This window comes from Chrysoperla carnea, chromosome 4 (assembly GCF_905475395.1).
Source record: "Chrysoperla carnea chromosome 4, inChrCarn1.1, whole genome shotgun sequence".
NCBI classification, from domain to species: Eukaryota; Metazoa; Arthropoda; class Insecta; order Neuroptera; family Chrysopidae; genus Chrysoperla; species Chrysoperla carnea.
The window spans coordinates 18,473,084-18,498,397 of NC_058340.1; the positions used below are offsets into that span (position 1 = coordinate 18,473,084).

The 25,314-nt window shown below is 28.1% G+C and overlaps 1 protein-coding gene across 1 annotated transcript in view; it reads right to left on the reverse strand.

Moving 5' to 3' along the window:
• Nucleotides 1-25,314, reverse strand: part of LOC123297487 (synaptic vesicular amine transporter) — a 45,265-nt gene continuing 19,951 nt past the window's right edge. The window contains exons 2-10 of the mRNA XM_044879160.1: nucleotides 2,819-3,040; nucleotides 2,586-2,748; nucleotides 2,466-2,524; nucleotides 1,702-1,968; nucleotides 1,537-1,638; nucleotides 1,252-1,478; nucleotides 995-1,178; nucleotides 794-927; nucleotides 1-107 (exon numbers count right to left, since the gene is read on the reverse strand). Coding sequence (XP_044735095.1) covers nucleotides 36-107; nucleotides 794-927; nucleotides 995-1,178; nucleotides 1,252-1,478; nucleotides 1,537-1,638; nucleotides 1,702-1,968; nucleotides 2,466-2,524; nucleotides 2,586-2,748; nucleotides 2,819-3,040 — 1,430 coding nt within the window. The 3' untranslated portion in view covers nucleotides 1-35. The remainder of the gene's footprint in view (nucleotides 108-793; nucleotides 928-994; nucleotides 1,179-1,251; nucleotides 1,479-1,536; nucleotides 1,639-1,701; nucleotides 1,969-2,465; nucleotides 2,525-2,585; nucleotides 2,749-2,818; nucleotides 3,041-25,314) is intronic.

The following is a 25,314-nucleotide window of genomic DNA, read 5'->3' on the forward strand; positions in this document are numbered from 1 at the left end:
GTTATTTTTATCTAAAGAATATATTAAATATTTTCTTATTCATCATCTTCTTCATTTTGGTATGTAACATATCTAACTGATGAAGCTTTCTCGCCAACAATAAGTGACTGTAATATAAAAAAAAACAAATCGTTAAGGTTAAAATATGCCTTAGTTTACATCAAATGGCCTATATGTACAATTCTTATTATAATGTCTTTCAAATTAGTATTAAAAGCGCCAGTGACATCGGAATACTTGAAGTGGTGCTTCGGCTCTATTCCAGAGGCGTAAAGAGCTCAAATGGCTGTATTTGAAATATTAATTTAACCGAGCAAATAATAATACAAACAATCCACAACCGCAAAGCCGTGGGAACTTGTATTAACCATTAGGTATGTTAGATTATTGCTAGCTTACACGTAAGGGCCTTTGAATAACCTGAAACCTCCAGTGTAAGAGACGATAGGTCCGTCTGTAAATATGTAATGCACATAGAGAAGACCGCATCTTGAAAAAACGACAGAAATGGATTCAACAAATGTAAGACAAAACTTTGGAAGAGCACTAAGTGACAAAGCTATAACTTCATGCAGAAATTATATGCACTTAAAATATAATACCGGAACAAAAAAAAAAAAAAAAATAGAGCGATACTGTACGATCGAGATGAAAAAATGGAAAGATTTTAAAGCGAATTCCAAATTGAAGACCACTGAGTTTTTAAGACAAAGATTGATTGAGCCCTTAATTAAGAGTTATATTTGACAAATCAAATCATATAATTAATATTTCTAAACTGTTGAAAGATTACCTTTTTCTCTTCCTTTGTTGGAGGAGCTCGTAAACAATACAATAATGGGGCATAAAGGAAATTTAATATAGCAATTCCAAATAACATCCATTCAAAGCCTATAGTTTTAACTAATGTTCCACTCATGGCAGGTCCTGCAAATATCAAAGAAAATAATTTAAAAACAAAACTAATAATATATGACGTAATGTCCTCGCATACCAATAGCAAATCCCAAACAAAAAGCAACATCGCCTATGGCATATACACTTCCATAAACAGCTGAATGTCGTATATCAACTAAATATCCAAGTTCTGGCATCATAGAACTGTCAACCATACCAATTGCAAAACCTAATCCAGCATTAGGAATAATAAGATGATCAATCCTCGTAGCTAATGGAATCTACAAAGGATATTATTTTTTTATAAAACCATAAACAAATTTCAGTAAACGGTTAATGAAAACGAGCACTTACACACATCAAACATACTCCAATAATTAGTAATCCTAAAAGTGCAGCTAACCATCGGCCCATACGATGTCCTAATGGACCAAATAAATTTGTTCCAATTAAATATGATATACTCGCTGGTAAAAATGTAACACCTTGCTTCCAACGTTCTGCGCCCATTGTATCCATCATCCAAATAGGTAATGATGGTTCTAACATTGCAATACCCGTATTTGCAAATGTAATTGCTCCTAGAGAAGTACAATTGGTTATACATAGAGCTTAACTGAATCGACAAAAATTTCATACCTGCAGCAATTAAAATATATGGATCCATAATTAGAGCTTTTAATGATGGTGGATCTGATTCTTGCCGCACCACTGACGGTTGTAACATTAACAATTGCAAGACTGTAAAGAAAAATTAGCAATTATATTGGACAAGAAAATACTTTTCTTTTGATAAATACGTACGTCCATCTCCTAGCGCTAGAGCTGATAATATTAAAAAGGGTGCTGTTTTTCCAACAAATTCATACATAACACCTCCAAATGGCGGCCCAATTAGCACACCAAGAGCCAAACCACCTAGTGCGAAACCCATGGCATTACCACGCTCTTTATCATCAGGATATCGTTCTGCAAGCATACCCATTCCTGATACACTTGAACATGATGATCCAATGCCTTGCAACGCTCTTGCCAAAAATAAGACACTGTAACTTCTTCCAAATGCAAATACTGTATAAATTGAATAAACGAACAAAGTTTTAGCTTTAATAACATAAAGGTAGAAATAGGAAAAATGAGTCAATTTTCAGTGGAGCAAACAGTTGATTCACCTTTCTGTAGTATTTGAGTAAGCAGGGCTGTCTTTAACCATTTGACTACTCTTTTTTGAAAATATACAAACTCTAGTCATTTTACAACTAGATCGAGAATACACTTCATTTTTTATGTCTATGTACAGTGGCGGATTGGAGGAAAAATGCTCAGTGAGCAAAATATCCCTAGGGGCCCTTTTTTCTAGTTTTCGTTACTGAACTTGGATCTCCTCGTGGGGACTTTCCATTGAATTGTGTACTTAATGCGCAAAATGGAACAACAGTTTCAAATAATTATTTATTTGAGGGCAGGTGGGGGAGTCGTTCGACCGGGGACCCTAGGCACTTGCTCATAGCATACAGCAGAAAAGAGAGACCTGCGACTGAGTCAAAAAAAAGTAAGATTTTACTTACTTAAGGTGGACAAAAACATGATAATAAATCCACAAAACATTGGAATACTGTATCCAATCCTAGAAAAGAGTTGTTTTATGTTTAAAGAACATAAAAAAATTGATTGGTTTTCAAACTTACTTGTGCGTTAAAGGTCCAACAATAGGATTTGTTAAAAGTTGAACAAAAGCTTTGGATGCAAACATCATTCCCACAGCCACAGTTTCTTGTATTAAGTCTTTATGACGTTGCATATCTTCAATTTGTTGTGGGCTTTGAGTTGTTGTAGTACCATTTTCAGAACCTATTTAACAATTTTTCGATTCAATGAACAACAATTTTGAATTCAAGTGGAATCCAAAATAAGTACTTACCAAAAGGTGTTAATTCTGTGGTTGTAATTGCCGGGGACAATAAATATTCTAATCTACTGAATTCGGTTTGATTTGTTTGATTGCGTATCCATGCTAAACATGGATTAATTGTTGGAAAAGTTGTGCCAGGTATTGTTTGCGGTGTTGTGGTTCTTGTAAGTGCATCATGTAGCGTTGCATTAGGATGGTCGATATCGTATAAGAATTCAGGAATAATGGGTACTGAAACAAATAAAATTATGAATTTAATTTCTTGAATGAATTTTTCAAATATGGCATTGATAATAAGTTTTAATTATGTGATCAGCCTGAGTTTATTTGTTAGAAAATTTGATTTTCCAAAAATATTACTACTATTACTACAAATAAAATTATAGATTTATTTTTAATATCTAGAGTCAGTGCACAAGTTCTTACTTACAAAATAACAACTGATATAGAAACCTGTTGTCGATTTTTGTTTAGTGAATGTGTACTGAGAAAAATTTGGTCGCCACATATTAAAACATTTGTTTAAGGTATTTTAAATATGTTTTAAGTGCAATAAAACCAGGCTGTCCCGCAAATTTAGAATATGTTTTAGTGATAATAAGTTCTATTTTCCTTAAAGAAGTCATTTAGTCAGACTTAAATAGCTAAATCGTATCTAAATTGTATAATTGTACGGGGAATTGTTACAGATCGACTTTTTATTTTATTTAGAATTTGTAACATTATAAAAATCAATATTATCCCAATGAAAAATGATATAAAATAGTTAGTTTAACATTACCTAAATTACATTAAATTTTAATGAATCAGCTTTTTGTAAAATATTTCGGTTAATCAAATTTGGAAGATTCATCGATTTCCATGGATTCATCAATTTCCACTGTGGTAAAAATGACGAAAACAGCTATTTTTTAAAATCGGGTTAAAAAAAAGTATTTTTTAACCCTCGCTATGTGTGTGTGTCTGTCTGTCTGTGGCATCGTAGCGCCTAAGCGGATGAACCGATTTTGATTTTTTGGTTTTGGCTCAGTTTGGAAAAGGCTTTAATAACAAGGTAATTTAATGGAGAGTGTTCTTAGGAGAAAGTTCACTTGTTTATATTTTTAATTCATTGTTTACACCGTTATTACATAGTAAAAAATATAAATATTGTTTAAAAATGCTGTAATTAAGTGTAAAAAATTAATTAAAATAGAGAATTATTTATTTAAACGCAATCCTTTTGGCGCTTTCTGTTGATGACGTATTAATATATGACCTGTCAGTTGGTGACAGTGAATGCACTGTTTACTACAGGTGTAATATCCACGTATGTAGTAATAGTATATATTCATGGTAATACCATACAAAATATAAGTAATTAATACCATAGAGTATGTCAACAAGTCTGACAAGCCAAATACTATGACGCCACGTACGTTTTAAAATTTGAATTTTCGTTTTAGAAATTTGAAATTCTCTCACTGAATTAGTACTTTTATTATTTAATTTTAAGTAATTAAAAAGATATTAACTACTAAAATAATGGTTTAGTTCAAATGCCCAGCCAATAAAGTTACGGGAAAAAATACATTTGAACCAAAAAATTTCATGAATATTCCCTATTTAATGGAAGAAAAAAATTCCTTAAAATTTTTGCAATCATCGCCATTTTATAGATTTTCGAAATTAAGATTTATATAAAAAAATTAATAGTAGACATAATAGAATGAACAGAGACCATTTTGATGTTATAAAAAATAACTCAAACGACTTTCTCCTATATTTGTTAAATAAGTAAGTATTAGATGGCATAATTAAAATATAAAATCTATTTTATAAGTTAATAATAAATTTATACATTATCAAAATAAATTAACACTCATAATTGAATAAATATCGCAATATTTTTATTAATTGAAAATAAATTCTATCAATTTACTTGATATGAAGATGTGTCTGTTCTTAGATTATACCCGTTACAACGACTATCTTCTGTGTAGTAATTGCTCGTGCATATAAAATTGATTGAAATTTTATACCATAGTCATTTTGACTAGCTATATCTCAAAAATACAAACAAGATGAAATATCGTGAAAAATAGTGCTTTGGAGAGGCAATACGAAGAAAAAATGTTGGAAATATGAAAGAAACCGGTTGTAAGATTTTTACTTTTTTATATTATAAATATAATAAAGTATTGCGATCGAATAAAAAATCGATATCGAGGTTTCAACGGAAATACACGTTTTGAGGGTCCCTGATTCCAAAAAAAGTGGTTTTTAAAAAATGTTGTGTCCGTCGATATGTCAATATGTCGGTATGTCTGTTACCAAGCTGGAGCCTTCAATTTTCAATCGATTTTTCTCAAACTATGTACATAGGTTCAGTTTAGTCATAATTCCAGATGATTTTTCATTTTTTCCCTAGGCCTTTTTTCAAGGGTACTAAAAACAGGATTTTTGGGGTTTTCTCAAAAACGGCTGTAACGATTTCGATTAAACTTGGCACGAAGCTAGACCTTAAGGTGTTCCTAGGATTGGTATAAGCCACATATCCGGGAAAATTCGAAAGGCCCACACTCTTTCCAAATACAGGAAAAAGGGATTTTCTAGGGAGAGGTTGAGGGGACAGCAGTGAAACTTGGTATCAGAGTTTATATCAACAAGGTCCTAGGTTTGATATAACTCCCCTCTGAAACCCCTTTCCCTGGAACCGTGGAGCTGGAGGGGATGACATCGTCAAAAGTGGTCAAACAACCCTACCCAAAATTGATCAAATATTATTTAAAATGTCTTTTTAAGTAACTTTTGTAACTTGATAATCTTTGCTTAACCTCACTCTTACCAAACTACATCTTTCTAAATATTATATTAAATCCAATAAATACCTAAGCCTGTTCCTCATTATCACTTTACTCACTTTTAGAGTCCCGCAAGAGCTTTTCCTTGTTTTTAAATATGTAATTCTTACAATTGGCTGCTTTCAATAAAAATATTACAATAATAATATATCATTTTAATATAATAATATATTATTTTATAATATAATCAAGTCTTGTCCGATGTACCCGACCGTTTATTTGAGCTGTGTGCGGTTTTTAGTCCATAAAACTTTCTTAAAGTTTTAACTAAAATTTTGCATTCAAGATTTACAATAATACTCTTATCTTGTAATCGAAATTTTAGTTTTCAAATCGAATAATAATTTCTTTTGCAATATTTTGAAAATTCTTGGAGTCATAAGTTTTTTCATAGAAAATGAACGAATTTCGGACACCTAACAGATAGAAACTTGTTTAATATATATATATATATAGATTTTACTCACCAAAAACAAAATTTTGTTTGAATAGTTTGTGGAATAAACGATTAAAATGATTGCAGTAATAATTATTAATATTTATATTTTATAAAATAAATTACATGTAAATTTAACGAGCAATATAATTTTCTTTTAATCATTATTTTTTTAGTTATTTAATTCTTCTTGAATATCAAATATTATGTGATTGACATGAAGAAAATTACTATTTAACTATTACGTAATAAACAAGTTGTCAATATCAGTTTAATATCCAAATAAACAGATGAAAGTAAAATATATGTGATTTACACGTGGAAAAAGAAAGTGCTTTTTAGTCAGGGGCGGATTGTCATTTATGGGGCCATGAGCTAAGAACCCTCAAGTAGGCCGCTCCTGTTTTTAGTAATAATATTTTCATAGTAATAACTTTTATTTTTACCTTTTTTCGTGCAACATTACTGTGTGCAATCTTTACTAATACGATTAAGTAAATGCTATTTCTATTAAAAGGAAAAAAGAAATTTGTTCTATTTCTCTAAGATTCAAATAGAATTCTTTGATGGCATTTATAAACAGCCTAGGTACTTCCGTTTTTTTTTAATTCTCTTTTTAAATACAAAATCATGACACCAACAATAATGCTCATTTTCCGTAAGAGTGGTTTGCTCACGCCATCAAATAAACGCCAATTAAACGGTCGTGTTAATTATTTTATCATTAAAATCACAAAATACTAAATAATACTATTTTAACTAAAAGATAGTCATTAATCGATAAATCGTAATTGCAAAAATTGATGAAATACTGACAACAAAAAAACGCAAAAAATTTATGTTTTTCGTATAATCAGATTGTGAATATATAAATCACATTACACTTTATAAATATGTTACAAATCAGTTTGCTATTGTCCGTCGTTCTTCCATATATTCGACGGATCACGATTGATAATAATATGTACAATCATGAACAAAATAAATATTTTTATCAAAATACGCTTAGCAAAAAAAAGTACACTTTCTGTTTCGTTAAAAACACATAATATTTGTAATACACACAATAATATCGTCCGTCTGTGAACACGATAACTCAAAAACGAAAAAATATATCAAGCTGAAATTTTTACAGCGTATTCAGGACGTAAAAAGTGGGATCGAGTTTGTAAATTAGCAACATAGGTAAACATAGGTCAATTGGGTCTCCGTAGAAACCATCTTACAAACCGTTAGAGATAGAACAAAAGTTTTAGTGTAAAAAATGTTCCTTATAAAAAAATAAACAACTTTTGTATGAAACATGTTTTCGTAAACATCACTGTTTACCCGCGAGGGCGCAAATTAGGCGCAAATTGTATAGTATGTATTATGGGAATATCAATTATGTTTGATATCAATTATATGTTTGATATGTATGTATGTCTAATGTGATAGAGTAATCAACATTGTCTATACATAACAACAATTAACTCAGTCAATTATTTGTTTCCACTTGTGAACTATCTATTTTATAAATTAATAAAAAATATTTAAAGGAAAAAATAGACAAAATTTGTTTTATTTTTCCAAAATTCATAATAAAAATATAAATAAAAGTTTTTTTTTTGTGTGTGTACGATTGTACTGAACGACGTAGTATGTATACAACATATTGACTAACATATTTGTAGACGTTAGTATCAATCTCTTCTATACTGTATAACAAATCCATTTTCATTTCATTTATTGCCTTGCTTACACACATATACATAGTATATGTGAGCCTTATTTTCAAATTCAACTGGCTATACAAGTAGTAGAATTCCCTTAAACTATACTATGTGTGTAATAATAATGCTCTAGGTCGGATTAGGTATGAGGAATAAATTTACACACTTGAATAACTTTCTTATCAGTACACACATATGATGATGCTGTTTTTTTTTCTTTAATATACAGTATTCGACCACACTACATTATCACCCATATATGTATATACGGTACTTTATCACAGCGTATAACATATAGGATTGGATTTGGGCTTTAGGGGACCAGATCAATGACTTCCTTGTTAAGTAAAATATTTTTTACTTTAAATCCTTGTCCTTAGCCCGAAAAATGGGCCGAGAATCTGAACTGGGCCGGATTTAACTATAGCGCCACCCCTGAGCAAGTGAAAATTGTCAAACCATTGTCGAAATTTTATATAAAGTGAATAAAGTTTCGATATACAATTTTTAAATAAAAAAAATGGCTCAATTTCCTTGTTAAGTAAAATTTTTGTTACTATTGATCCTTGTCCTTAGCCCGATAAATGGTTCTGATCTAGGTCGGATTTAACCATAGCGCTACCCCTGAGCAAATTGAAAAATGCCAAACCATTACCGAAATTTTACATAAAATGAATAAAATTTCGATATACAATTTTTATATTTAAAAAAAAATAGCTCATTCATAGCAGAAAATTTATTGTAAATAAAATGTAAATTAATTGTAAAATTACATTAAAATATATATAAAATTACATAAGTCTATACTTTTAGAGTCACACGTGTCCAACTTTTCGATTTGCAAGTGCTCAATTAGTGCTTCACATAATGTAAGCGTTGACGTGTATCTGATTCGAAATAAGTTAGAAAAACTATAGCAGGGAATTTGTCGGACACTATGACCACTTGATATGTATTTATCATTTCAGGTTTGTATTTTTCATTTATGTTGTTTCAGGTATGTACTTGTCATTTTAAAAAAACCCGTGGTGTCCTACGGTCTATTATTATTTCATATAAAATATCGCTAAACAACTGTTTTTTGTTTACACAAATTGTTTGGGCCGGACCAAGTTTATAATTTTGGTCGAATTCATTTGGTTTAATATCAATACCAACAATTATTTAACAATTCAAAAAGTAATTTTTTAGATTTTTGATATTTTTTGGTTATTCGTTTGAAAGGAAATTTAATGGAGAGAGTTTTTAGCTATTTTTCAAGTGCGAGTTTAGGGTTCCGTATCCCACACAACTAAAAAATAGGCCATGGTACTCAAAACCGGTTCAGTTGGGAGACGACTCTAAGGAAAAAGGTAATTTAATGGAGAGTGTTCTTAACTTAACTTATGGTAGATGCGTATTGATGTTGTTGTAAACAACAGTTTGCTTATAGAGCTATCTTTTAACTACAAAATTTTCAAATATATGTTTTTTTTTTTGTTATCGAGATAAAACAATAAACTTCCTATCAGAAAATTAATATAATAGCAAAGAGAGCACAGGAAGACGAAAAGCATTGAATAAAATTCATGAACTTATATAATATGGATAAGTAGTAAAAATGGTATATAAAGGATATTAGTAAGTAGCCACAAGTCAAGCTCCTAACATAACAAAAGGAGTAGGTACAGTCTATGTGTTGGTTTCTTGGTTGTATGTAAGTTGGAGTTCAACTTCCTTCCATTATCATCATCTATTTTTCTCTACCCATAGAATTTGTTATTATAATAAGTGTATAACACTTACTTTTAACGAAATGTATTAGATAAATAAATAAATGAGGTACAAGAAATACTGGACGAAAAAAAACTAAATATATACTGAATTTTTATTTAAGAATACATTTTATATTGAAAATGTGCGGCGGTGATGGTCATATATTATTTTCCGTCTATTTGTTGATATGGTTTGTTCTTTTGTTTTGTTTTGTTTTTTGTTTTTTTTTTTTTTTTTGTGTTCTAATCTTTAATGTCAAGATATTTAATTTAATAAATCGGTTCTGTATGTTTTGTTTGTGTATTTGTATATTTCAAAACATTATACAGAGTGTGTCATAAATCATGTTGAATCACAGGAAAATGCTTTCGTTCCATTTATTATACAAGTCATCATCATCTGATTCAATGTCCTCAATCACTTGCTTTAAAATAATAAATTCAAACTTTTTTACTGGTTTAAAAAAGTAAAATTCTACTGAATTTAAATTTCATTTCACAATCTAACTTTCATTTTTGTTGACCAAATTGCATTTTAGGTAATTTGGTAAAATAGGTCAAATTTTAAAACACTCTTTTCGCGGTTTTACGCCTATATTTTTTTAACGATATAAGGAATATGTGGTTAAAATTTCAGCTTAGGTATCCATGCAAATTTTAAAGAAAAAACTAATTGAAAATCGATATATTGCTCTTATGGAAAAATCTAAAAAAAAAAAACATATTTTGAAAGTTTTTGATAATTTTCACTTTGAACGAATTAAACAAATAAAAAAAAATGAATAGGAAGTAAACATATTAGCAATAACGTAGAAAGAAAAAAACCAAGTGTCCAAGTGTTAGAATGATATATCTGATTGTTTTGCAGAAGAAAACAGTCGGTACGTCCGTCTCATTAATTGGAATACACGGCTCTTTTAGTACGTTTTGTATAATAATAAAAAAATATTTGTAAATAAATGTAATCCTCTCAAAAAAATATTTACAATTACTTTATTCAAATTCCAAATAATCATCAAAAATCAATTAGGCAAAATGTATGATCTCGAAATCTATCAAATAAAGTCACATGCATAAGAAAACAATTATTTCAGGTGCTCTCTTCATTGACTGGTATTGCTATTTTGAATTTTATAACTTATTTTGGATAAATTTATTCTCTAAAACTTAGAGATGTATGATACTTTTTGTGTAAATAAGGTTTTACGTAGGTATTATTTTCATATCAAGAGAGAGAGTTATAAAAATAACTCTAGGTGTTTTTGTAATACATTACAGGATTAGTTTAATAGAAGGTACTTTCCTCGTAATTTATTACAAACATACCTTCACGGATATTTAAAATAAAAATTTTCCAAGGACAATACATTCGCAAAATGGTGTCCAAAATATGTGGATTTCTAAATAAAAAATTCGTATTTTCTCGTCCTGAAAAAAGAAGTTGTTTTCTGCACTCAAATACGCTCATCGATACCTACACATTTTGATTCAAATTTAAAGTAAATTTAATATTTTGTTTTACACAACTTTATTATATAACCTTTTACATTATTATAACATGTATATGATATATATCAAGGTATACTAAGTTTAGTCCCAAATTTGTAACGCTTTAAAATATTGATGCTACCAAAAAAATTTTGATATAGATGTTCATAAAATCACCTAATTAGTTCATTTTCAGTTGTCTGTTCGTCGGATTTTTAACACTATAGCTCAAAAACGAAGAATGATATCAAACGAATTTTTATAGCGTGCTCAGGACATAAAAAGTGAGGTCTAGTTCGTAAATGAGCATCATTGGTTAATTGGGTCTTGTGTCCGTACGACCCATCTTGTAAACCGTTAACGATAGAACAAAAATTTTAGTATAAAAAATGTTCTTTATAAAAAAATTAAGAACTTTTGTTTGAAACATCTTTTCGTTAACATCCCTGCCTACCCGTGAGAGCGCAAGTTAGACTCAAATTATATAGTATATATTATATAGGAATATCAGTGAAATGTGTGTGACATGTATATATGTTTGGCTATCTTTCTTTACTTATATGACGTAAAAAAAATAAACGATTGCGTAATCAACACTGTCTTTACATGGTATTTCAACAGTTAAATTAGTCAATTGTTTATTTTCACTTTATTGTTATGAATTTAAATGCACTAAATAATAATCGGTTTATCATAAAAGCACGCATTTATTCATTTTATAAATGAAATATAATTTCAATAATTGTACTGTTTAGTAATTAAAAAGCATTAAACAATACATAGGTTTGTATAAAAAGAGAATTTAATAAAACCATACACCATTGATTAAATTGTTACAGGAAGTTAATAACAAAAAATATATGTCAAATTGTCAATTTAGTTCCGTGTTACTTATTACTTATTATATTTTACATAGGTTTTAATTTTAACATACATAAAATATGTCTGAATGTATTAAATTCTCTGTACGGTATCCCCTGTAAAGCGAAATTTTATGAGTCACTTTTATGATTCAAAGCATGGATCGGGAAATATGATTGTTAAATCCTCTGTTTCTCAATTTTAAACTACCTTCAGGGCTGCAAATATTGTTATTTTTATTCTTTTAGTTGCACTAATTAAAAAAATATATTGTAAAAACAGTGTTTAACCCATTTTAATCACAAGGGATAAATTTCATCAGACCTATGTTTCAAACGAAAATCGTCGGTATATTTTATTAGATGGAAGCTTGATCCAATGTTTCTAAGGCAGGCATGGGCGAGTTATTCTAAGCCGAGGTCACCATTGTTATAAATTTATTGTATGCCATAAACTTTATTGCGTGTCTCATTATCCAAGTCCGCATTGTTCATAGAGGAGGAAGTGAGACGGGTATACGACTTTTCTACCTTACTCAGTTTCTCTAATAGTAATGAGATAGGTAGAAAAAAAATGTTGTCTCCCTGTCTTACTCGTATTATAGGTTGACACTGGTTAGGTTGTCACTATCTTGGTAATTATTTAGTAACAGAAGTCCGAGGGACTTCTCTGAGTCACATTAGCCCTGCTCTAAGGGTTTGTCTTCATAGGTAGTCTTGTTTTCAAGGGTCTTATGTTTATCCGGTGTAATTTTTTCGAGAACTGTTTTGGAATTACTTCGAAAAATATTTAGTTTTTGAATGATTTCCTTGGATGTATCTCTCAAGATCTATATTTGGATTTATAAAAAATATCGAATATAATCCAGTTTAAATCAATTACCCACCACTTTTTTAAAGATAGAAAATCAATAAAAGATATCTCGGGCTTAAAATTGCTTCAATTATGTTTAGGAATATCAAACTTTAATAAGAAAAGAAATAATATTTTTTGACGGGTTTTTTACTAATATATTTGATAATAATAAAATTCAATATTTCTTATGAAATGTTATACTTTCTCTCAAACATTTTTGTTGTTACATATATTATTAAATAATTACTAATTAGTTATTTAATCAATTTATTATTTATTTATAAAAATACATGTCTATATTACTTTATATTATTATTACTCCAATTTCAATTATTATTTTTTGTTTATATGATTATATAATCAATTTAAAAAAAAAAAATGTTTATTTTAATTGTTTAATTTATGAAAAATATTTTATTGGTGTGGAAAAGAATTTAAACAATTTCAATTCAATTTAATATAAAATAATAAAATAAAATACATTAAAATTAGGTATAAATATTTATTCTTTTTATTTTAATTTAAACCTTCATGCTTAAATATACCAATAGGCTTAAAGTTGCAATTGTTTATAACAAATAAATTTTAAGAGGAAAATTAGATCAAGATTATTTATGGTATTTATAAATTTTAGTAAAATACCTTGTTGACCGTAAAAATGTTCATAATTTGATGTAAATAAATATATTTAATCAATTTTATGAATATATTTAAAGAAATTCTTTATGTCAAGGATTTATTTTTATAATAAAGCTATTGTTAATTTGGGATTGTCACAAATAACTGTTTTTTATTATTATTCAAAATTACCATTAAAAAAATAATTTTTTCGATTTGGATTCCGATTGAATAAACACAAATTTGTATTTGTGTGTCGTATAATTTTGTTGTTTCTTTGCTTGTCTTTATTTTCCATTGTCAGTTTTTTTACAGAAAGTGTTTGATAGGATTTATACCGTATCTCTATTATATTTTATGGCTTAAGAATCTAAGAACAAAAGATCAAGATACTTTTTAATGAAAATATATAGATGTTAAATTTTTTATTCTAGTTAGGTCTTTTAAAAAAGTCTGCACTACAAAGAGTTTTATAAAACATATGAAACATCACCTTGGACAAAGTTTCATTTTTTAAATTTTTTATTTAGCTCTCTTTATTCTATGATAGCATCTCTTTATTCTATAATGATCCTTCGTAAGTGCGTTTGGAAGGATTGATAAAGGTGAGTATGGTCATGTAGAAAACTAAAGCTTCTATGGTTGCGCGTATAATTTTTTTTTGTCTATAAATAGTGATATTATAAAGAAAGTTCGAGGAAACATATAATGTTTAAAACAACTCTTTAGCAACACAATGTAAAAAAAAATTTCAAGGTAATTGAAAGTTTCAACCGTCTTACATACGGTTTCAACCGCTTTCTAGGCTTGCAAATTTCCGCAAATTTACTTTGAATGAAAACCACGTTTAGTAAAACAAAAATTGTTATAAAATCATCCGAAGAAGGAGTACATCAAAAAGGAGTCTGTTAAAATATGCAATGTTTGTTGTTATCATTTTCCAAAAAATAATAAATTTATTATTAATATGATTATTATACGGTTTTAGTTTATGAATAATAAATAAGAATAATATTCTAACAACCTGTTGGTTATATCAGAAAACAGTATAATAATATATAGAACAGAGTAGGGATATTATTACTACTGTTGCTGGTTGCTCTGTGAAAACCATCGTTATCCTTTATACGCGTCACGATGCGATGTTTTAATGTAGTTGAAGAGGATCACTTCACATACACATACATAGTACGTGTATACCTTACCATGTAATACAATATTATTAGGGGAATAACGAAACGTGTTTTACTACACACATAAACAATACCAAGATACTACTACGAATGAATTACTACGAATGTGAAAATGTTTGCTGTTGTAAAACTACTTACTAAAAAGAATTTGTAAAATATCGAAGGTGGGTTAAAATCAAACTTCTTCTTTAATTGCTCGAATTTCTCGATAGATATTGCTGTACATGATATTATATGAAGCCAAATTAGAATTATTAGAAGAAAAGCAACGTAGAGAATGATTATATATAAGCATTTGTTGTCAAATAAGTGAAAATAACTTTATTAATCCTTATTCCAAAAAAGTGGTCAACCTCGGTATCTAACAGAATAAGTTGAATTTTTGTACAAAAGTTCATTTTGATAGTACAAATGGTGTGGGTCTACTTATGTAAGCTTAAAGAGGAGGGGTGAAAATTGAATCAATTTGATCATAAATTCGAAATCCCGAAAAAACTCCCTTAATTAAAGAGGTTTAAATTTTCAGAAAAATGGTATTTTTTATTTCGGGGTACCATTTATGTGGGTTTAAAGAGGTTGATGATACAAACTAAACATTTTGACATAAAATTCGAGATCAGTGACCTCGAAAATTCCCTTATACGTCGTCAAAAATCTTAAATTGCAAAAAAATGATATTTTTTATTTCCAGGGTTTCCTTATGTAAGCTATCAGAGGGGGGGGGGGTGTGAAAATTGAATGAATTTAGTCATGAATGCAAGATTCAGTAACTTTAAAATCCCTCTTAGGTGCCTCAAATGGAAATTTTATATATATCCGTGATATTAATAAAAACCTCCTTATACGTCATTGAAAATCTTAACTTGCAAAAGAATGGTCGATTTCATTTCAAGAGTCTTTCAGATCCCCGAAAGGAAAGAAGAGGTGCATAAAGAAGTTTATTACTAAAAAATATCTTAAATTACGGGTTCCTTAAGCATTTGGACTTAAAATCTTTTAAAATTTACCTGACTTACTTTACGATATAAATCCCTTTCACAATGGCGCGGGGGTTAAAACTAAAAAGTTCCGCTTTAAACTATAGAGACTTCTTTTAGGATAATTTTCTGAAGCCAATGCAAAAAACCGCCTAGAAAACAATTTTTTCGTAAGAACAACATACAGGAAATTGTGTCAAAAATTGTGACAAGAGGAGGGATGGTTCTCCAAATCTTGAAAATAATGTGATGAAATCTATGAATGATCAATCCGCTGATTCTTATGAAAGTTTTATTGTTTTAAAGGTGTTAATTATATTATCTCTTTTATTACCGATAAAAGCAGCATATAAATATTATGTATTTATATTATTAAAAAATATTTTTAACACTATTTAAATGTTTTTGTAGCTTATCAAACCCTTCTGATTGTTTCACTTCCCCCTATATTAATTTCAAACACTTTGTATTTGCCTGTTGAATGCTAAAAGTGATTTAGGTTGGAAAATATTATTATCTATGTGAAACACTTTTAAAATAAATGATGTAATTTATTTTTCACAGATGTGTTACGTTACTTTTTACTGACTTCGTCTTCATATTTGTCATATATTGGTTTTATAGCATGTATATAATACATACCTACAATATATTTATTTATATGACAATATAATCATTAGAAATTACAGTTTTGGTTTTGTTCCACTTCAATAGTATTGAATTACTTCTTATATATTCTGTATATAATATATTGTGCACATAGTTTATTGAACAAAAATTGAATTCGCATATTACATTTGCGAGTGTTAGTCTATTTATTAAATTATAATATTAGTTACAGTTCGCGCAGATATTCTTCGTGAAAATTCTAGCAACAGCAAACTTAGTTATGTCATGTGTAGATTATTAAATTTTTATGATGGAAGCGCTGTGATTGGCATATATTTTGCTGTTATCAATAGAGAAATTCAATTTTATTATTGACACAATATTTCTTCCTTATATCTATCTAATCACATATAGGTAGGTATATCGTGAACTCCATGTATTAACGCGTTGCATACTTTTTTACGGGGTAACGAATAGGTGCCCTAGATTTGAGGTATTGAAGTTCATTTGCAAGCAAACATGAAACTTATATTTTTATTTAGGTTGTTCTGTCTTTAACAAAAATACGAATTTTGAAAGAAAAATACTTTTTTTATTTCAAGCATAGTGCAATTCCTTCTTTTTTGTACTTGTACTTTGTTCTTGGTGTACTTTATATCCTGAGTTTTGGGTCCCTTATAAACTAGTCCTTCCCTTAATCTGATTTTGCTCAAAAACAATGACGCTCTTCTACTTATGTAATATATAGTAATTGATTGAAGAAGATTGAGAATTTGGAAAACAAATAGGATTTTTGAATTTGTGTTATTTTAAACTTATAACTCCAAGAAGTCCTCTAAAGTCTCAAAATAAAATTGTTAGCATTCCTTAAATTTTTATGGGTATTTGAGAAAAATCAACTTTACACATTGGGATTTTATCAATTGAAAAAACATATTCCGTCCGCACAAGATAGATACTACACGAAAACACAGTATTTTCCCCAAAAAAAAAAAAAAAATAAAGAAAATAAAAACTTATTAAAATTTTGATAGTATTATCTACTTGAATAAATATTCTACCGTTCTTGTTACGTTCCAATATGTTATACCGTTTATAATAAACCTTTTTTATAATCTTTTTGTGATAGTATTTTCTCCAATTTTCAATTATTCCGCTTAGATTGGTTGAATGATTTTTTACAACATTCTATTCCATATTTAATATCTAATGGTGATAAAACTTGTACCATCATGTTTTGGAGATGATGGGTTTTTAAAAAAATCCATTTTTAGGACTTCAAAATTGTCGCTCCTCGTTTGGATGTACCCAGTTGTTAGTAGCGTGGCGTTCTTATAAGAGCGCAGCAGTTTTGCATTGGATAGGATTAGTTTATGAATGAATTTAATAATATTTAAATTCGGAACTGCACAAAAAAACAATGTAGAACTGCAAAAATCAGAAGTATAAATTGCACAATTTGTGTAGAACTATACTTTAAAAAAAGTCTATTTTCTCTACATATTCTTCGAAGTTGTTAGTGGTCTGTCATTAACTGTATAATATAAAGTGGCTTAGGACTCACCAAGTATGAGTTGAAATCAAAAATCTATGAATGAAACAAAATCAAAACATTTAAAACTTATGAAAAGATTAGAAAAGCTTTATACAAATGATAATTTTTTAGATTTATTCTATTTCTTTCATTTTTTCTTAGGTTTGCCACTGCAATTCTTAGTAAAACTGATAACGGTAGTATAATTCGTCCTTCAAATAACTTCAAGCAAATGTTGTATGAAATTTTTTTTAATTATGCACCTCGCGGGCAAAACAAATCCTTAATACCTACTTTTGTAACATTAATCTCTTGATTTTCCTAATTGTCATTCCTATTATGTTTCTTCTTTGCTTAATCGATTTTGCAATTTTCAACCTTTCCATACTTGAGAAAAGACCCATAATCAAAAGTCACTGTCAAGTAACTTTGTTATCTTAATATTTTTTAAATACGTTTAGAGCCCTTGCCAAAATATAATTTTTTTTCTATAAAAATGCATTTTAATTGCTTAATTGACACAGTAAATTTATTAATGAGTTTTTTTTAAATAATAAATTCAAAATTTCTATCGCATATTAAATGTTTTACTTTTAAAATATGTAAACTTCCTAGAAAGTGCAATTAGTGTAAATTATTGAAGATTTATCAGCGAAATTTACACATATAACGATTGTTTGGAAAAAATGTTAATTGATGTTGAATTATTCACAAAAAAAATTTCACTAAGAATGAGTATTATTATCATAATAAGGGTTCTATAACTTATACAAAATCGGTATTTGAATGTTTTAGTCAAGTCATTGATTCAGAAAACATTAATTTTTATTTCAAAATTATTTACCGTTTAGTTTTAGTAAAACGGTTTCAGAAATTATGCTATTAATATCACGGATATATTTAAAAGTAAATTATTTCATTACAATTTAATTTTATTTAACCTTTTAGCTACCGGATCATATATAGGCCTCTGGTTTTTAAATCCCCCCTCTCCACTACCAAAAAGTATTTTTTTTTAGATCAAACTCTTATCGAATATGTACCGTCATGATCGCCAAATTTATGAAAATATTACTGGTGCACTAGTAATATAACTAAGCAACTAGTTTTTCTTTGGTGGATAAAAGTATCATGCCTGCATAAAATTTCAATGTGAGTTGCATACCAGTTAAGTTATCGATAAGAAAATAGGAAATGAAAATTGTTCTTTTTATTCGTTTTTGCGCTTTGCCCTTCTATATTTAAAAATAGGTAAAATAGTTCTTTCAGAATATTCAATTACGTAATTATTTTGTGTATATGCAAATGTTGTGAGCCAGAATGTTTTGCTTGAAATTCCGACTGAACTGTGTATTTTGAGCTCGTATGTCTTTTAGTTACGGAACTCTAAAAAATCCACATATTAAGTAATGTAATTGGAAATTAAACACGACTATAACAATTTATTTTTGAAAAAAAAAAATTAAAAACTAAATTTGTTGCTACAAATTATATAAAAATGTTACACACGAATAAATTCAAGTTATGATATCCATATTATAAATAATACTATGATTAAATTATTTAACAAATTAGGTAGATATCTCTACATAAGTACTACAAGTAACTTGGTAGCCATCTATGTACCTGCTGTATACTTCATACACTTACCTACCCAATAATGTTCAAAAAAGTTGAGCTCATACGATTATACCTAAAATTAATATAAGATTATTATAGCACAGTTTAATTTAGTTTGCTATTTCATAACGAATAGACCTACACCAGAATGTTTTTTTGTCAGAATAATGTTTCTATTCGATCACATGATCGAAAGCATAGTCAGACATTAATGGCATAAAATTACTTTTCCAATAATGATTAATTTTTTTGTTTTTTTCTTTGACACTTTGTTTTATTTTAATTTAAAATTGTGACTGTGTAAAAAAACCTATTAGAAACGTACAAATCAGCTGTAAAATAAAGAAAATCAAATAGGCTATCAAAATAAAAATTTATTTTTACTATTCTCTTATGGATGTTATTCAATTTGTTCAATTCTTTTATTCTTGCAGTATATCTATGAAAAATTGTGTATATCACGGATTCGATGCATGTTAAAATGTACTGATGCCGGTAAAGGAAATTGCACTGCCAACATTTTTATTAAAATTTCACCGAACTTCGTATCGAATCGTATTTCAAAATATTTATATTTATTTATTTTGTAATTATGAAGTTTCTACTTTAAGGGGACTTTTCACCTTGAGATTTTGTTGAAATTGATTTTTTTTTTATATAACCGTTAAACCTTTAGAGTATTAACCTCATATTTCAGAAGAAAAAAAAAATGTTTTTAAGTTATTCGTATATGTATAGTAAATAATAGGGTTTCTTTTTCTTTAAATGCGTTTTTCTCAGCTTCACGTTTTTCAAAATTGTTTTCAAATTGATAACTGATTGTCATTTCTATTGATTTTGTTCTAGTTGATCTTATTTTGTTCGTATTGAGTTTCTTCAAGTATTGATTACAAAAAATTTTGTTTTGTATAGCATTTTGAAGTCAAATTTTAAGTTAAGATTGTTTTTTTTCTTCTTTTAGACCACATGAAATTGAGATGTTAGGGAAACAGTTGAAAAAACCAATTGAATTTGACTATATCTACAGGAAAAATATGCCAGCAAAATCGGTCAAATATATTTTTGTAATCTTAAAAATATATATCCCTTTCTTATATATTATAAATGTGAAAGTAAGGATGTTTGTTTGTTTATTTGTGTGTAACGCTTTTACGCGAAAACTAATTAATGTATTTGAATGAAACCTAACAATAATATAGCTCATGCATCAGAATAACATATGAGCTGTAATTGATAAAGATATATATAAAAAAAATAATAAAAATCAAATTTAATCTGACATTATCATAAATTACAGATTTATGTAAAAATAGTCAATGTAAAACAATTCATGGCCATCTTTTCTGATATACTCAATGAATTATGACATTTAAAAAAATTGTACATATACTTTACCTGTTGTACATATATTTATTTTGCCTATGTAAGACAATGCCTACCATTATTTCGAGTGTAATGTAAAGGGGATAATTGAGAGCAAGGAAGGTGAAGGCTATAACGTGGTAGTCTTTATTAACATTTACTTTTAAACCCAGCGAACAAGCATCAAGCTAGTATAATAATTAAGAAGACTGTATATTTATAACTCTTATACATTTCTTTAAATTTAAACTCAAAGTTTTCATTTTATCTACAAACCAAGGTGAAAAGCCCCCTTAATAAGTTACTTACACAGTTACAAGTACGAGGTGTGTACCGGTAATCCATCAGGGGACTCATATAATAGATTCTTAAAACAGCTACAATTCATTTCAGATCAGTTCAATTTTTGTCACAATCAATTGTACATTTATACACGGTAGATACACCCATGCCCTTCAAAAATTGATATTTTAAAATAAATTAGAATAATGGAAAAAAAAGTATGAAAACGTTTGTGGTTTCAAAAAATATGTATAAATAAATAATTATGTAAACTTTTATTATATATTTCACATCCCAATTCCTTTTGTTACTGTTTGTTAAAAATACTGATGAAATTCATTATGTCCTATTTTCTATTTTACCTATATTTATGAAAATTTATTTGTATTATTATTGAAATATAAAATTATTGTATTATTATTTATTATTGAAATATAAATTTTACGCTTTTATTGTCATTATATTTTTAATGAATTTTATTATGTTTTGTTTATTTCAACATGATTTTGTTATGTTTTTTTGTGTTTCAACGTAATTTATTTCGATGAATTTTTAGTTTTCGACACGAGTAATTTACCTAATAGTACAGGTTATATAGAAGATAGTCTTGCCCATAATGCACTAAATTACAGGAGTTATTTTTTTTATTTAAATGCGTACAATATCACGTACTGAATGTAAATGCACAAAATCCTTACAAAAGTAGGCGGGGGGAAGTGCTTCCATTTTAAGGAAAACCGTTTTAGGCTATATCTCCATAACCGTGCATTTTTGACAAAAAATGGTAGTAATATAATTAAATTACATACTTTTTTGTAAAACAATTTTTTTTTTGTATCACTAACCATTTATGACTTATACGAGTATGACCATTTACTTATTGACTATATGACCCATATCTCTTCTCATACTTGTTAAAACAGAAAAATGATAATAACTTTACTTTTAAATCTACAAATTTTCTCAAACTTTTTTTTCTAATATTAATATTTATGAAGTTATAACGCGTTTAATTAATAATTTGCCTTCTTACCTGCAAAAGCAGCGGCCATCCCTTGAAATTTTTTTTAAGATTAAAATAATAAAAACTGAATAAAAGGAAAATAGATTTTGGACTTAAAGTGCACGGTTACGGGGTTATAGGCCGTAACGGTTTTTCTCAAATGGCAGCACTTCCATCCTCCAAATTTGTAATGATTTTGTGTATTTACATTCAGTACGTGATAATAAACCTATTTTTAGGAAAAAAAACTCCTGTAAATTATTGCAAGAAAAAATTCTCAATTATCTGTAGCTGTAATTCAATATTGAACGCGTAATATCTTTAACAATATTAATTTTAGAAAGAAAAGTTTTAAGTAAAAGTTTAAAAAAATTTATAGATTTAAAAGTTAATTTATTATTTTATTGTTTAAACAAATCTTAGCAGGAATATCGGTCAAATAATCAATAAGTAATCGTCATAGTAGTATACCTAAGTCATAAACGGTTAGTGATACAAAAAAATATTTTACAAAAAAGACAGGAAAAATTATCTACAATAAAGACTACTTCCACTTTTGGTTTAAAGTGCGCGGTTATGGAGATATAGCCCAAAATGGTTTTAATGGAGGCACTTCCCTCGCTTATTTTTGTAAGGATTTTGTGCATTAAAATGTAAAAAAAATTGGCATTAAATTACTTCTTTGTAGTCTGAAGTATAATGTGGACATACAAATAATATGTTGGTGCCTCTAAGATGATATAGTTACAAAATGTTCAAAATTTTAAAATGTTTGAACGAAAACATTTAACGTATCTTAAACAAATAACTCCCGACATAAACAAAAAAAAACTTTTATGTCCTTGTTTTCAATAAAATTACGGGTTAAGGCAATTAGAATCCAAAGGGTCTTGTCAATGCTGTTCAGGAATTTTGGATCGGATGTTAGTTCAAGTTGCTTTTAGTAATTTTTGGATGATAATTACTAGATCGTGGGACAGAAAGGGTGTTTTGTTAAATAATTAATACATATTTGTGAGTGACTTCCTTTTGACGAGCCTACCTAACTTATCTCTAGATCTTTTTTCGAAAGCTCTACGCCTTCAAATGAGCATGATAAATTAATATTTAAGATATCGGTCTGAAAAAACGCAGCACGGAATTTTCAGGCACTATTTTTTATAATTTTTGTTTATTAAAGCGTAACAAATTAACGTATTCTGATTTGTTTTGAAATAACTGATTTGAATAATTCGACCATGCCTTGATTAAAATAAATAATTAGTTGATACCAAATTTCCAACGTTAAAAAACTAATGTGTACTCAATAAAAATGAAACTTATCATAAATAATTTTGCTTATAGTTGATTTTTAAATTAAAATAGATTATGGTTTTGAAAAATAATAAAATCAAATAATCATACCTCCACATATGACAAAAACTGCATCAAAATTAAAATTTATTATCGTAAAAAATAAATCATTTTAAATCAATATAAAGGTAGATATTGAGTAATTCGAAAAAGTATTACATATTTTTTATACCATGTATATATGGAATACATGTCAAGGTATACTAAGTTTAGTCCCAACTTTGTAACGCTTAAAAATATTTATGCTACGAACAAACTTTTGCTATAGATGTTCATAAAATCACCTAATTAGCTCATTTCCGGTTGTCCGCCCGCCCGTCTGTGAACTCGATAACTCAAAAACAAAAAACGATATCTAGCTGAAATTTTTACAGCGTACTCAGGACGTAAAAATTGAGTCGAGTTCGTAAATAAGCAACATACGTCATTTGGGTCTTGGGTCCATCTTGTAAACCGTTAGAGTTAGAACAACAGTTTAAATGTTAAAATGTTCCTTATTAAAAAAAAAAACTTCTATATTATTGAATGTATTATATGAGAATATCAGTTATGTATGTGTGACATGTATGTATGTGTAATGTGATAGAGTAATCAACACTGTCTATATATAGTATTTCAACAATTAACTCAGTCCATTGGTTGTTTTCACTTGTTTTAAATAAGAATAAATCTATGTAGAACAAAATTAGTAATGTTATGAAATTTCATTTATATAATTAAAAGATACTTTTTATGGTAAAAAAACCATTAATTTGAACAAATTGAGTATAGCCAATAATATTTTTATAAACTATATAAATATTTAATATTTACAACTGAGCTGGTGAATATCATGAGAACTAAATTATGGTTGATAAGAATTTGAAACCTTTCCTAAAAGAGAACATTATTTCTGCTTGTTAAAATTTATGTCAAAAAGAATCATACAATTGTCTCGATTTTAAACTATTCTATTTGAAAATTTAATTTTTTTAAAATTTGTTGGACGGTAATTAATATTCCTTCAATTCCTTTTTTAGTCTTACTCTACTTCTACAACAAATTCAAAAAAATCTTTTTTAGTTTCAATATAAAATTCCGAAGGTAAATAAAACTCGTTTGATTGGAAACTCAAAAGTTTCAATGAGCATTAAGTTGTAGATAACTGGATCTTCAAATTAACAAATATCTAAAAAAATGTAATCACACATACGATTTATTTAATATGACATTGCTTCTAATTCGAATTCGTATATTTTGGAAATTGTTGTATTTTTTGGGTCATAGTTATCTCGTAAAAATTTTTTACGGAAATTAATAAAAGGTACCCAAATCTGTTTTCAAATTGTGCGCTTTCCCCAATGCTAGAATTTTCCCAACAAAAAAAATTATCTTCAACTCATTAACCAATGTAATTATTTCTTCTATAAATTCTATAAAAGAAAAAAAATTGAAATAATAACCTATATTTTCGTACATCATCATCAGATCAGAATTCTTACGATATATTTCACCGTCACAATACAAAATGGCCCAAGCTTCAATAACAGTTACAAATGCGTCATAAAACACTTAAAAACAAAGACTCGCTGGGTAACGCACCTTATTTCAAAATTTTGAAGCAGGCGAATAAAAATTGAAACATTGACAATACCTAATACACGAAATCTTGAGAAATATTTGTCTGAGTAGCAAAATATCTAGACTAGCTTTACCCTACCATTAAAGACCTGTCTAAAGGTATCGCACAGTTTTAGCTGTTAATTTTGAACATTTCTCCCCTAATCAGTAAGCCTTTGATCTGTTCATTCAACTGTTATTATATTAATAACCTTAATCCATATTGGCAATCCTTTCCTTGGGACGACTTTTACATCTTTCTTTATCTTCACCTGACGTAACAAAATTATGTTTTCAATACCCAAAATTGTATCCTTTAATCGGATATAACATTCCTTTTCTAAAAGTCTATAGATGAATTATTTTCATTTCTACTATACTTAAATTCTAGAATTGTTCACTCTAA